The sequence below is a fragment of the Typopeltis vanoorti genome, chromosome 12 (assembly GCF_054136105.1).
Source record: "Typopeltis vanoorti isolate ZY-2024b chromosome 12, IOZ_Tvanoo_1.0, whole genome shotgun sequence".
Taxonomy (NCBI): domain Eukaryota; kingdom Metazoa; phylum Arthropoda; class Arachnida; order Uropygi; family Thelyphonidae; genus Typopeltis; species Typopeltis vanoorti.
Window position 1 is genome coordinate 77,616,344 of NC_143560.1, and position 12,753 is coordinate 77,629,096.

The following is a 12,753-nucleotide window of genomic DNA, read 5'->3' on the forward strand; positions in this document are numbered from 1 at the left end:
TTATTTTACAAAAACAAAATAACAATGCCCTCAAATACAGAATTACAACAATATTTCATAAAGGGTAATCATTTGTATGACAGAAATATGGTTTTCTTGGGTATGACAAGCAAAAAACTATGCTAAAAAAATTTGAAAAGTTGAAACATTTACCTTTAGCATGTTCCTTATCTAGATAACTGGTCATTTTTTTCCAATCTTCAAGTTTTTCTTGCAAAGGTTGTACTAGATAATCCATGATGGAACTAAATTGTTGAAAATGTCAATTCAATTTCAATTTTTTTTTTAAAAAACAACAAAAACATACAAACTGGTGTAGTCATTTCGTAAATTACAGAAAACAATGTAATCTTGATAGAGGGCAGCAGTAGTTCCCCTACACATTTTTAAAAATTCCATAAAGACTTAAATGTTGGCTTATCTGTCATCACACTGGTGAAGCTATGCGAAAATCTGACATAACATGAATGGATAAGCCAAGTTTTTAAGAATGAATGAAGAAAAATTGAACAAGTATCTAATAGTAATTAACCAAACTAAGTTTGTGACTTTGACATGTTACTGATGACAACAAGCTAACTGAATGGAAGTTACAGAGTTTAGTAAACAGAAATAAACAAATGATACACAGAAATACATAAACTAGTGAAAGAGACATGATAAGAGCAGATTTTGAGGCAGAAAAATCATTGAAAGGAAGGAAGAAAGTGTTTGAAGACTTCAAAAGTTAAGTAATTATTTCATAAATATGGAATGCAGTGCCTGACAACAGGAGATGCTAGAATTTGCCTTGCCACATGCTTTAGATGGAAAGTTCTCTCACTCTCCAGACAATATTGATGGAGCAAGAATACTTTCAAGTATGTTTTCAACTACATCTTCACACGCATTCATCTTTTGGAAGTAGTTTATTACTAGTGGGGACTTGTCAAAATTCATACTTTTTCTGGTAGTGAAAATAGATTACAAAGTCACTAAAAATACAATGGACTGCATAAAATAGTAAAGTGTTTCATTTTCATCATCCATATTATCAATAAGAAAGATTTCATTGTAGTAGATTAATGTTTGTTTCAATAAAAGCAAAACTGGTAGTAAAAAATAAAGCAAAATTCTACTCTAACAATTCATTAAAAAATACCATCCACTGCATTACAACAATTACGATATCCAGAAGGCATTTTCTTTGATTATAATAGATGGATTATTTTGATTATTTTAAATTCATTTTAAATGGTGTGGTTTGGGACTGGCTGATTTTGATAACAATAGCCGAGTGATAATATTATCCGCGATCACAATAAGTGGATTTTACTGTAATAATATGTCCTTGGAGCACAAAATGCCCATCAAAAATGCAAGGCACTACAATGAAGTATACAAGGTGTGGCTATTAAATAACGAGACTGGTTGCAAAAATGTGCTTTATTAATACAATTGTACAACCTAATTGTTATCCCCTTCAGCATACTCCTCTCCTCAATCTATACACCATTGCATATGAATTTTCCATTGTTGGAAGCAGTGCTGCAAGTCATCAGGTGTTATCTGTTTCAGTAGCGCTGCTGTTTATTCCTTTACCTCATCCACTGACTGAAAATGAGTGCCCTTCAATGCGGACTTGCAGGATAAGATCACATGTGGCGAGACGTGGATTTTCCAGTACGATCCAGAAACAGAGAGACAATCAATGCACTGGAAAACTCCCATGTCACCAAGAATGAAAAAAGCAAGAATGACCAAGTCAAAACTGAAGGCAATGCCGATTTTTTATGTTTATTTTATTTTATTTTTTTTTATATCAATGCCGTGTTAATGGTTGAATGGGTATCAGAGGGTCAGACAGTTAACCAACATCAACTTTTAGGTTCTGACCAAACAGAGAGAACAAGTGAGGAAGAAGAGACCCGATCTGCGGAAGAACAATGCTTGGATTCTCCATCAAGACAATGCTCCAGCCCACAGTGCGCTGTTTATAAAGCAGTATCTGACTGATAAGAAGATCCCAGTGTTGGACCATCCACCTTACTTGCCAGACTTAGCTCCATGCGACTTTTACCTTTTTCCAAAGTTGAAATTCGCATTGAAGGGCACCCATTTTCAGTCAGTGGATGAGGTAAAGGAGAAAACTTCAGCACTACTGAAGCAGATAAAACCTGATGACTTGCAGCACTGCTTCCAACAATGGAAAATTCATATGCAATGGTGTATAAATAGAGGAGGGAAGTATGTTGAAAGGGATAACAATTAAATTGTACAATTGTATTAATAAACCACATTTTTGCAACCAGTGTCGTTATTTAATAGCCACACCTCTACAGTGGTGAATATTCATTCAAGATGTAAAAAGGAAAAATTAAGAACTGAAGTCCTAGTAAGTGATCCTAGAGAAAGAGACAAAGGTAACCTTCAAGGAAGTATTAAATTACTCTCGCAAATTTGGGAGATGTTTCCGTGAAGATTAATTTTTTGCAGTTCTGATATCGAAATAAGGGAGGTTATTTTTCATGATGATGATTTAATATCTAAGACACCAATGGGCTTTCTTTACCAATTCCACTGACCAAGATGAAAAAGATATCAAAGTATTTGACATAAATAGTGACAAATAATTCATCCGTTTACCTGCCGAAACTATAGATAAACTTTGTAACATGTTAATAGACAGTTCTCCTTCAAAGTCTATTGGACATATTAGCATTTCACTCAGCCCATAACTTTTGAATGAGGATCTACTTTTTACTCTCCTTTTCACAATTAGATAATTGTGAAATAAATCAAAACCAAATTTAAACCTTTGCTCTAGTAGAGTTATTCAAAATAACTCCAAATGAAAAGAAGGTTGTCATCTATTATTCTATTCAAAACTTTAACCTGCCAACCAGGCTTGGTTTTCGAAGTATTTTGATTGGACTGTCTTCAGCATATCATAAGTGGCTTTGAGACACAAACTTCAGCTTTACTTTCAGCCTACACTAAAGCTCTAACAACTGGAGAAAAAAAAAAAAAAACTCTGAATAAAACTTTGAAAGCACCAAATGCAGGAAACCCAGTCTCTTGCATAGATAGCAGCTAAACTTATGGTCACTTAATAAGGCCTGATCTCACCTCCTCCCTTCTCTCTCTCACTCACTCACAGCTCAATGATACCACTATAAGCACTTAAAGCTGACGTCTGTTCATCATTTGTTATAGCTGGCAAATTAATTCCTACTATAACAAAAACAGAAAACTGCATGCATTATGAAAAACTTAGGGGAGATAACTTAAAAATCCTAATGTTGTTTGAGTAATAATTTTAACTAAAAAACTAACAGTCTCTCCATGAATGCTGAAGTGCACTTCCTTTCTTCATTTCATGAAGAAAGGAAGTGCACTTCATGCTTCCACTGGTCTTTTGACAGAAAGATATCAGAATTCTGAATAGCTTAGTACCAAAAAAAAAAAAAAAAAAGACCATTAGTCCTAATGGTACATATCCAAATAACAGCAGGTACCAGTGACATCATTCATACTCAGTCAGCAACTATCCAACAGCATGGAAGTCAGCCAATATTCAGCCCGCTCCCAAAAACCCAGGGAGATTAAATTCTTGTCTGAAACTACTGACTTACCCACACCTCAGATCTCTTGAAAACAATGAATGAAACTCAATTCAAACTGCATCTAGAACACAACCACTAAACATGTTCCACAGAAAATTTCAGTAAACTACTGCTCTACTCTAGATATACCTAGAATATCTGATCAGGTCTGATATATACAGTTCAACTCATCAAACCTGTCGTTATAGGCACCCTGTGTCATGGGAATTTACTACATGTCATGGTGATAGCTTTTCCTGCCAATGCAAGGGTGACTCAGGCTCTATTATTTCATGGGCTCTCTTTCTCTTATATATAAATTATTTTTTCTCACCGATTCAAATCCTAACCTTAGTTTTGCAGATGACAATGAACTCCATTCCTTTTCATTTGACAAACCTTGAAGTACTCAAACATTCAAAGCAATAACTTCTACAACCAATACCTTAAACTCTGATTACCGTGCCAATTATCATCTAGGAAAGGATAACTTCATCAATTTTGATCTACCAAAATACAGTCCATGGACCACAAATGGATAGATTAGACATATGCAATTATACTGTAGCTTTACCCTGCAGTTTTTCATGGCTGAGAACTACCTCCAGATATCTTCTTAATTCATCATAACTAAACTTCTTTTATAATGTTTATAACGTACTATTACTCTTCACCCAGAGCTACTGATTGTGTCCAGCATCAAGGCCTGTTCAGTAAATTGCTATCCTTTGGTCTACTTGCTGCACTCTGTAATTGGATAATCAGTTTTCTCTCTTTCTCTCCGATCATTCACTGTATGTCAAGATGGATGACTTCGACTTCCTCTTTTCGATTTCTAACACTAGTGCCCGAAGGCAGTGTTTTATCACCTACCATCTTTCTCCTATACATAAATGAGCTACTCTCAATCGCCACTAATACTACCATAACTTTGATAACAATAGCACACTCCATTCAATCTACTCATTCAACACCCTGCAGTGCTCAGACATCCCAAGCTTCAAAATCACCTGCAACCAGTGCCTTAAACACTGATCTCCACACCTTCCTGTAAGTCAAGGATAATTTGGTCACCTTCAATACCATCAAAATGCAGTCTTGCCTTTTCTCACAAAAGGGATCTTAGGTCACCTACCCATATCCTCAGTAATCCTGTGGCCTCTCCTGACATAAACACATGACATCAATAACTTCTTCAGGTTCCAAAAAAAAAAAAAAAAAAGCATTCTTTTCTGCTCAGGACACTACTTTTCACCTAGCCAGCTAACAAATCCCCAAAATCCATCCATGTTTATAATACTGTTCACATGTTTGGAGAGATACACCTAAAACCTCCCTAAAAATTCTTGATGCTGTGGAGAGAAGAGCTATTCAGCTCAGAGAACTATCCCTCACTAAATCACTTCAACCTTTATCTCATAGACACACTGTTTCAGCTCTGTGTCTTTTCTGTAGGGATTTCCATGGACCCTGTTCCAATGAACTGGAAGTCATCATTCCTCTATTTTCTGTTTGGCATGTTAAAACAAGAGCAGTAGCTCCCAAACATTTCTTTTCAGTATGAAAGAAAATGCACTTAAACTCATTTTCCTCTTCCTCTTTTATTCCATCTACCACAGACCTCTGGAACAGCTTCCTCATGAAATATTGTTCCCAAACTTCCAACTCTTCATGAAAAATACTAATAAACTTATTCCTTCACAACCCTCACACACATAGAGCACTGATGTGTTGTAGGTTTTTCTGTTTTTTTATGTATGGGATCGATATGTTTATATAAAAATGGCCAGTTAAAGAATGCAGATGAAGGGGTTATTATAAAGTGAGAGGTTTCATGCAGGAGCTTGGCCCAAGCAGATACTGATATCAACTCAAAGCAGAAAGCCATATATTTCACACATACAAGTAGTAAAATATATTAAAGATGCCAAGAAATTACATTCTTGGTTTAATCCTTTATCCAAGTGCAAGCAAACAATGTTTGTGCATGAAGTATCTTCACGACTGGGCTACTTGTATATAGAGTCTAATGACTTCACATCATCTGCCACAGTATCCCATAATGCAAAGCACACAGATGAGCACAATGCTATGCATTGTGATAAGGGACACTACCCAGACCAGTTTTGACCTTTACTAAGGTAACTGATGTGAAGTCATTAGCCTCTATATAGTCGTGAAGATACTTCACAAGCAAACATTGTTTGCTTACACTTGGATAAAGGAATAAACCAAGAATATAATTTCCTGGTGTCTTTAATTTATAGTATAACAAGTTGAAAAATCTTCGAATATCTATCTCTAATTCATAGTATTTTAATAATAAGGCACAACACCTTTTGGCTATATGTATATGTGAAATATATGAATTCTGCAATACTTCAACCTTGGTATCAGTTTTCACTTGGACTTTTGACGAGATCAGACATGTTATTTTATATTGAGCCTGATTAGATTTTATTAAAGGTTTTTTGTGAATCTCACATTGCACTGGCACTGACACAGTTTGATTCCTACTGTCTCCCCCCCTCTGCATGAAAAATGCACCAGGTCTGATGGCCATGTAGGCCCCACCCACGATGAGGACCAATGGTGGATTAATCTTTTTTTAGGGAGGTAGGCTTTCATCTTGTGGCCAAGTGAATTCTCGACACTCCTTCCTCATTTATTAGAGTATTTTAAACATAAGTATTGATTTGCTGGTAGACACAATTGTGTGTCTATGGGACTTAGCTGGAAGATCATAAGATCTTCGGGATTTGCCAGTAGACCCTCCAAAGTCTATAGGATTATCTATAGACACCAGAATATTCTCCAACAATATACGGTGGACAAAAATGGAAAACATAAAAGACATCAAGGGAGCCATTCAATATGTAAACAGAGATCTGACACTTGATGTTCTTAAATTTACCTTAAAGAAATTTGAGGCAGAATGGCCCGGTTTCCTGAATATCTACACGACCCCAACAATATCATTGTTCTCAGGAGAAACAATCAAACAAAAGGCGAAGAATATCTAAAGATCATATGGAAGAGGATGTAGCACATGATATCCAAGACAGAAAAGAAAAGGTCTCTCCAGTTATCCTCCGAGGCAAAGAAAGGTGGACCTCAGTCTCAAGGTCCCTAGGAGAACAAAACATCAACTTCTCCTGGGCCAGAAATACAGATGAGGGAGTAAAGATTCAGCCCGAAACTGTCATTGATTACTGCAAGATGACTAAAATGCTAGACAGCTCCATGTTGCCTTTCCACACCTTTGCACTGGCTAGCAAAAAGAACCTCAAAGTGGTACTTCGAGGAGGTTATCGAAGGAATCATGACTGATGAGGTCACTACCGACCTCATCAACCAAGGCCTGACCCCAAGTCAAAGTAAGTAGGATGTTAAGATCAGTCAGGAAACCGATGCCACTTGTATTGGTGGAAATTAGTAACAGTCAAAAAAGAATCTACGAACTAATAAATGTATGCAGGCTCAACTACTGAGCTGCTAAGGAAAAAATCATCGTCAGGACAATGCCACTGTTGCCAGAAGTGGGCATGCCCAAAAACGCTGCAAAGCTGCCTTCAGATGTTTAAAATGTGGCGAGGGACACCAGACCAGCATCTGCACAAAGCCGAAAACCACTCTGGCACATTATCAAAATCTCCAGGGAAGATTTATCACTTTTGTTCATTATTAGACCGTATGTGATACTCTGGCACATTGCAAACTGCGGAGGACCTCACCCCACCAATTATAACGGGTGCACTTTCCACCAAAAAATTGTGGGTCAGCAAGAACTAATCTTACCCCTCCTCACAACGACTCCATAACCAGTCAAGCAAGTCACCTTTCAGCGCAAACCAACCCACTTCATGACCAAAACATGCTGAGGCTGCACGAATTAAGACTCCTACATCTCATGAGAGCAGGCCCTAACCTAACCTCTATTCTAACTGCATCACTTGCCACCATGTTGCAGGAATTCAGCAAAACAAGCCTCTCATCATCTTCAAGAAAAAGATTCCTACAAGGAACCTAATCTATACTGACAGCTCTCTGCCATGAATAAAAAATCCAAACCCTATTCACTTATAATAGTAGCATGGAATGCTAATGGATTAGCAAACAAAATCTTGGAACTCCAAGAATTTGCATCCAGATACAGTCCTGACATCATTTTAATTAATGAGATGTACCTGAGGTCAGCAAAATAATCCAAGACTCCGTGGGTTTCCATGTACAGAAACGATAGACTTGGAGCAAGAGGGGGAGGCACTGCTATCTGTAGTAAAAGCTACCTGAACCACAAAACAATACCCAACCCCTAAACTACGAACTTGGAGGTAACCGGGGTGGAGGTGCACACCAGCAACCCTGGCAATCTCAAAATTTATTCAGCTTACAACCCTCCTAGCATCCCACTACTGACATCTGATTTGGACTCCATCCTCGGATCAAATAACTCCATAATCTTAGCAGGAGCCCTCAACTCCAAACACACAGCCTTTAATCAACACGTGATTGAAGAGCTGCACCTACCATCATGACTGGACCTACTAAGCCCACTCATCACAGCCCAACAGAAAATTCAGATGTTCTAGACATTGCTATTCTCAAAAACATCCCATACCAATATCAACTAGAAACAATAGAAGAACTTTCATCAGACCACAACCCCATCCAGCTTAAGCAAGGTGCTCAAGAACAAATCTCACCCCAGCACTCATTTATAGCCTGGGACAAACTATCCAAAATTCTATTAGAGCACATCGGCCCACTGCCCATCATTCACAATAAAGAGGAGATAGACATAGCTGTAAACAAAATAACAAGCTAAATTCACAAAGTAATAGCTTCAGTTACGCAAACTACCATCAATCACACGACCAATCCGATCCAAGAAGAAATCACGGAGCTAATCAGAACAAAAAACAAAGCTAGAAAGATATATCACAATACAAGAGCCCCACAGGACAAAACAGTATTTAATAATGTTGATAGAAAAGTCAGAGAAGCTCTTCAAAACCATCATAACCAAGAATGGAAAACCAAATTAGCCACAATCAACTCAGAAGACCATGCCCTCTGGAAATTCCTAAAAATCCTTTGCACCAACAGACAACCTCTACCTCCCAGACAGAATATGCAAGGACTGGCCTACCCAGATAAGGAAAATGCAGAAGCCCTTATAGATAATTTGGAGAGGCAGTGCAGCCCGTTGCACCAAAACTTAAACATTAACTTCATCTATAAAATTCATTGGCAGGTCAGAAAAGTTCTAAACTATCAAATAGATAACTCAGAACCCATCTCTCCCACTACCCCAGTAGAAATAATAAACATCATAACCCATCTGAGCAACAGATGGGTTATGATGGTTATTAAAAAAGGCTCCAGGCCAACATTGCATCACAAACAGGGTAATAAAAATGTTACCAAGAAAAGCTATAATACACATTGCTAATATAATAAATGCAATCATCAGATTCCAGCACTTTCCGACAACCTAGAAAACAGCATATATCATACCTATAAAAAAGCCAGGTAAGAACCTTGCAACTTCCTGAAAGTTATAGACCCATTAGTCCTATATCAAACCTTGGAAAGGTCACAGAAAAGGTTATCTTTACAAGGCTACAAGCTATTACTGACAAGCTTGGAATAATTCCCAATGAACAATTCGGATTTCATAAAGAACATTCTACAGTGCAACGGATACATTGGTTGGTAGAACATATTGCAGGTGGCTTTAATTGGAACCTTTACACAGCTGCAGTCTTTATTGATATTGTGAAGGCCTTTGACAGGGTCTGGCATCAGGGCCTTCTCTACAAATTAATAGTCTTCAAGATACCAATAAAATTAGTTCAACTTATCAAATCATATCTAAATGACAGATATATGCAAATTAAATTAAATGGTACTGTGTCACCCAGATGCAAGATCCGTGCTGGGGTGCCACAGGGCTCTCTTCTGGTGGCACTTCTGTGCCACCAGAAGAGAGCTCTGTGGCACCCACAATATCCCACCAAACCCAAGAACGATTATCTCAGCATTATATGCAGACAATACTACAATAATATCTAGATCTCTCAGCCTCCAACTGGCAATAAGAAGACTTCAAGGCAGTATCAATACACTAGAAACTTTGCCGACAGACTGAAAGGTCCCCAACAAGGACGACATTCAGCTCAATGGAGTCAAGATCCCATGGGAGTTAGATGTAAAATATTTTGGAGTGAAATTAGATAATAAACTCTTATTTAACAGTCACATCGAACTAATAGGATCGAAGATATCCAAAGTAATTTCGCAACTCTACCACTCTACCCCCTGATCAACCACAAAAGCAAATTGGATATACAAAACAAGCTAACTCTATGCAAAACGGTAATTTGCCCAGTTATCACCTACGCTTCTCCAGCATGGAGTCACACCTCTGAAGCTAACATATTGAAACTACAAAGAATCCAAAATAAGTGCCTAAGGATGCTCCTTGGTTTATTAGAAACTCCCAGATCCATCGAGAAGTAAACATTCCTTAAATTTCTTTTCTTCTTCATGATTTAGCAGAAAAATTCTTCATCAAGGCAAACCTTCATTCAAATCCACTGATCAAACAAGCTGCCAACTACAATGAAGCAATACACTGTAAATATAAAAGACCAAAATCAATTCTGCTACAAACTGAAGATACCTAACCTCGTGTCTCATAAGGGCAAGCTTTTAGCTCAATAATATCTCATTCATAGAATCTCTTATACAGATAAAGGGGAATATGAAAAGCATCTTTGCTTCACCCATCTAGCCAGTAATGTTAATTGTTAAAAACCTTGGTATCTGTTCTTGGTCTGGCTCCCACTGAATTGATGAAACCTCAATAAAGGTCGAAACCGGTCTAGGTAGTTGCCTTCCCATAATGCATAGCATTACATATAGCTGTAAAGATGTGTACTTTGCATTATGGGATATTAAGGCAATTGATGTGAAGTCATTATATGTAAGTAACCTAGTCGTGAAGATACTTCAGCATAAACATTGTCTGCTTATACTTGGATAAAGATTAAACCAAGAATATATTCTTGGCATCTTTAATTTACAGTATAACCAAGTGAAAGACCTTCCAACATCTATCTCTAATCCATAGTATTTTAATAATAAGGTGCGACACCTTTTGACTACTTGTATATGTGAAATATATGACTTCTACATTACTTCAATCTTGATATCTCTTCTGAGTCTGGTTCCCACTGATGATATTTTTTAATGTTTGTCTTTGCTTCCTTCCTGGGGGAGTAGAGAGGCTTTGCTTGGTGGTAGGTTATTCCTCTCATGAAGCAGAGCCATTGCTGAGGTCCTAGAGCCATTCAGGCCAGAAATAATAAGTTTAGTGGTTACCTTATAGGATCACTTGGTGAGATTTAGAGTGATCTTGTAGATCACTTAGAGTTTTTGAAAAGGTATTCCTGTGCTTTAATATACCTCAATAAAGTTCAAAACCAATTTGGGTAGTAGCCCCCCCCCCTCCCATAATGAATATCATTCTGTACGTCTGTAAAGATGTGTGTGTGTGCTTTGCATTATGGGATACTAAAGCAACCTGTATGAAGTCATTAGCTTCTATATACAAGTAGCCCAGTTGTAAAGATGCTTCATGCTCAAACACTGCTTACACTTGGATAAAGAATTAAACCAAGAATATAAGTTATTGGCATCTTTAATTTATAGCATAACCAAATGAATAAACTTTCAACAAGTAGTAAAATAGTGTATAACCATATTAATAAAATACTCTAGATCAGAGGTAGTTGTAGAAAGTTTTTACATGAGGTTATGAAGTAAATTATAGTAGGCAAAGAAATTATATTCTTGATATAATCCTTCGTCAAAGCATCAGCAAACAGAGGTTGCATATGAGATATTTACATGCTAGGCTACTTGTACATAGAGTGCATTAAACTTCCCATCAATTGCCTTGGTATCCCACAATGCATAAATGGGAGATAAAGAGGTAATACATTCTACTAGACAAGAAATTATATTCTTGTTTTAATCCTGTATCAAAAAGTTTGCATGTGAAATATCATCATGACTACACTACTTGTTGAAAATTTATTTATCACTAGGTTAGACTATAATAGATTTAGTTTAATCCTTTATCCCAGTGAGAGCAAACAAAGTTTGCGCCTGAAAATATCTTCAGGACTAAATATAGTGTTGTACTATCTTATCCAGTAAGTAGTGCAACACCAAGGCAACTCGTGGCAAAGGTGGAGCAAGCTACCAGGCACTTCTAACCCAGTATCTCCCATAATAATGCAAAACACATTTCCTATGTGGATATGTATACTGTTATGCATTAAAGGGATTGGCCATCTACCCAGACTAGTTTCGACCTTTATTGAGGTCTCTTCAGTGGGAGCCAGGCCCAGAGCTGGAGATACCAGGCAGAAGCAGTAGCAAGTCATCTGTGCCTATGGGAGTTGCCAAAAGGTTTATCACCTTTTTTAAAAATTACTCTGGATTTAGAGAAAGATGTTGAAAATTTATTTATCACTAGGTTAGACTATAATAGATTTAGTTTAATCCTTTATCCCAGTGAGAGCAAACAAAGTTTGCGCCTGAAAATATCTTCAGGACTAAATATAGTGTTGTACTATCTTATCCAGTAAGTAGTGCAACACCAAGGCAACTCGTGGCAAAGGTGGAGCAAGCTACCAGGCACTTCTAACCCAGTATCTCCCATAATGCAAAACACATTTCCTATGTGGATATGTATACTGTTATGCATTAAAGGGATTGGCCTTTAATGCATTAAAGGGATTAAAAGGGATTAAAGGGATTGCTCCACCTTTGCCACGAGTTGCCTTGGTGTTGCACTACTTACTGGATAAGATAGTACTGGATAAGATAGTCTCCAAATCAATTTAAAATGCCAGCATGGCAAGTTTAAAAGGCAGAGGGAAGAGAGCGAAGCATGTGTCAAAGTAAGTTATGTAATAGCTGAAAAAATTGCGAAAAAATCAAAAGCCTTCTTGGACGGCGAGTTTGTGAAAGAGTGTCTGCTGGGGATATTCTGTGTCCAAATAATAAGTGTATAAAAAACCGAGTTTGTCTGTGGAAATTGTGCACGATGTGTCGAAGAATTTGCAAATGACATTGAAGGAACGCTAAAAAA

The 12,753-nt window shown here is 37.3% G+C and overlaps 1 protein-coding gene across 1 annotated transcript in view; it reads right to left on the reverse strand.

The window, feature by feature from the left end:
- Nucleotides 1-12,753, reverse strand: part of LOC150100909 (protein MTSS 1-like) — a 499,461-nt gene that overhangs the window by 297,557 nt on the left and 189,151 nt on the right. The window contains exon 5 of the mRNA XM_090401934.1: nt 154-245. Within this exon, the coding sequence (XP_090258060.1) occupies nt 154-245 (92 nt within the window). The remainder of the gene's footprint in view (nt 1-153; nt 246-12,753) is intronic.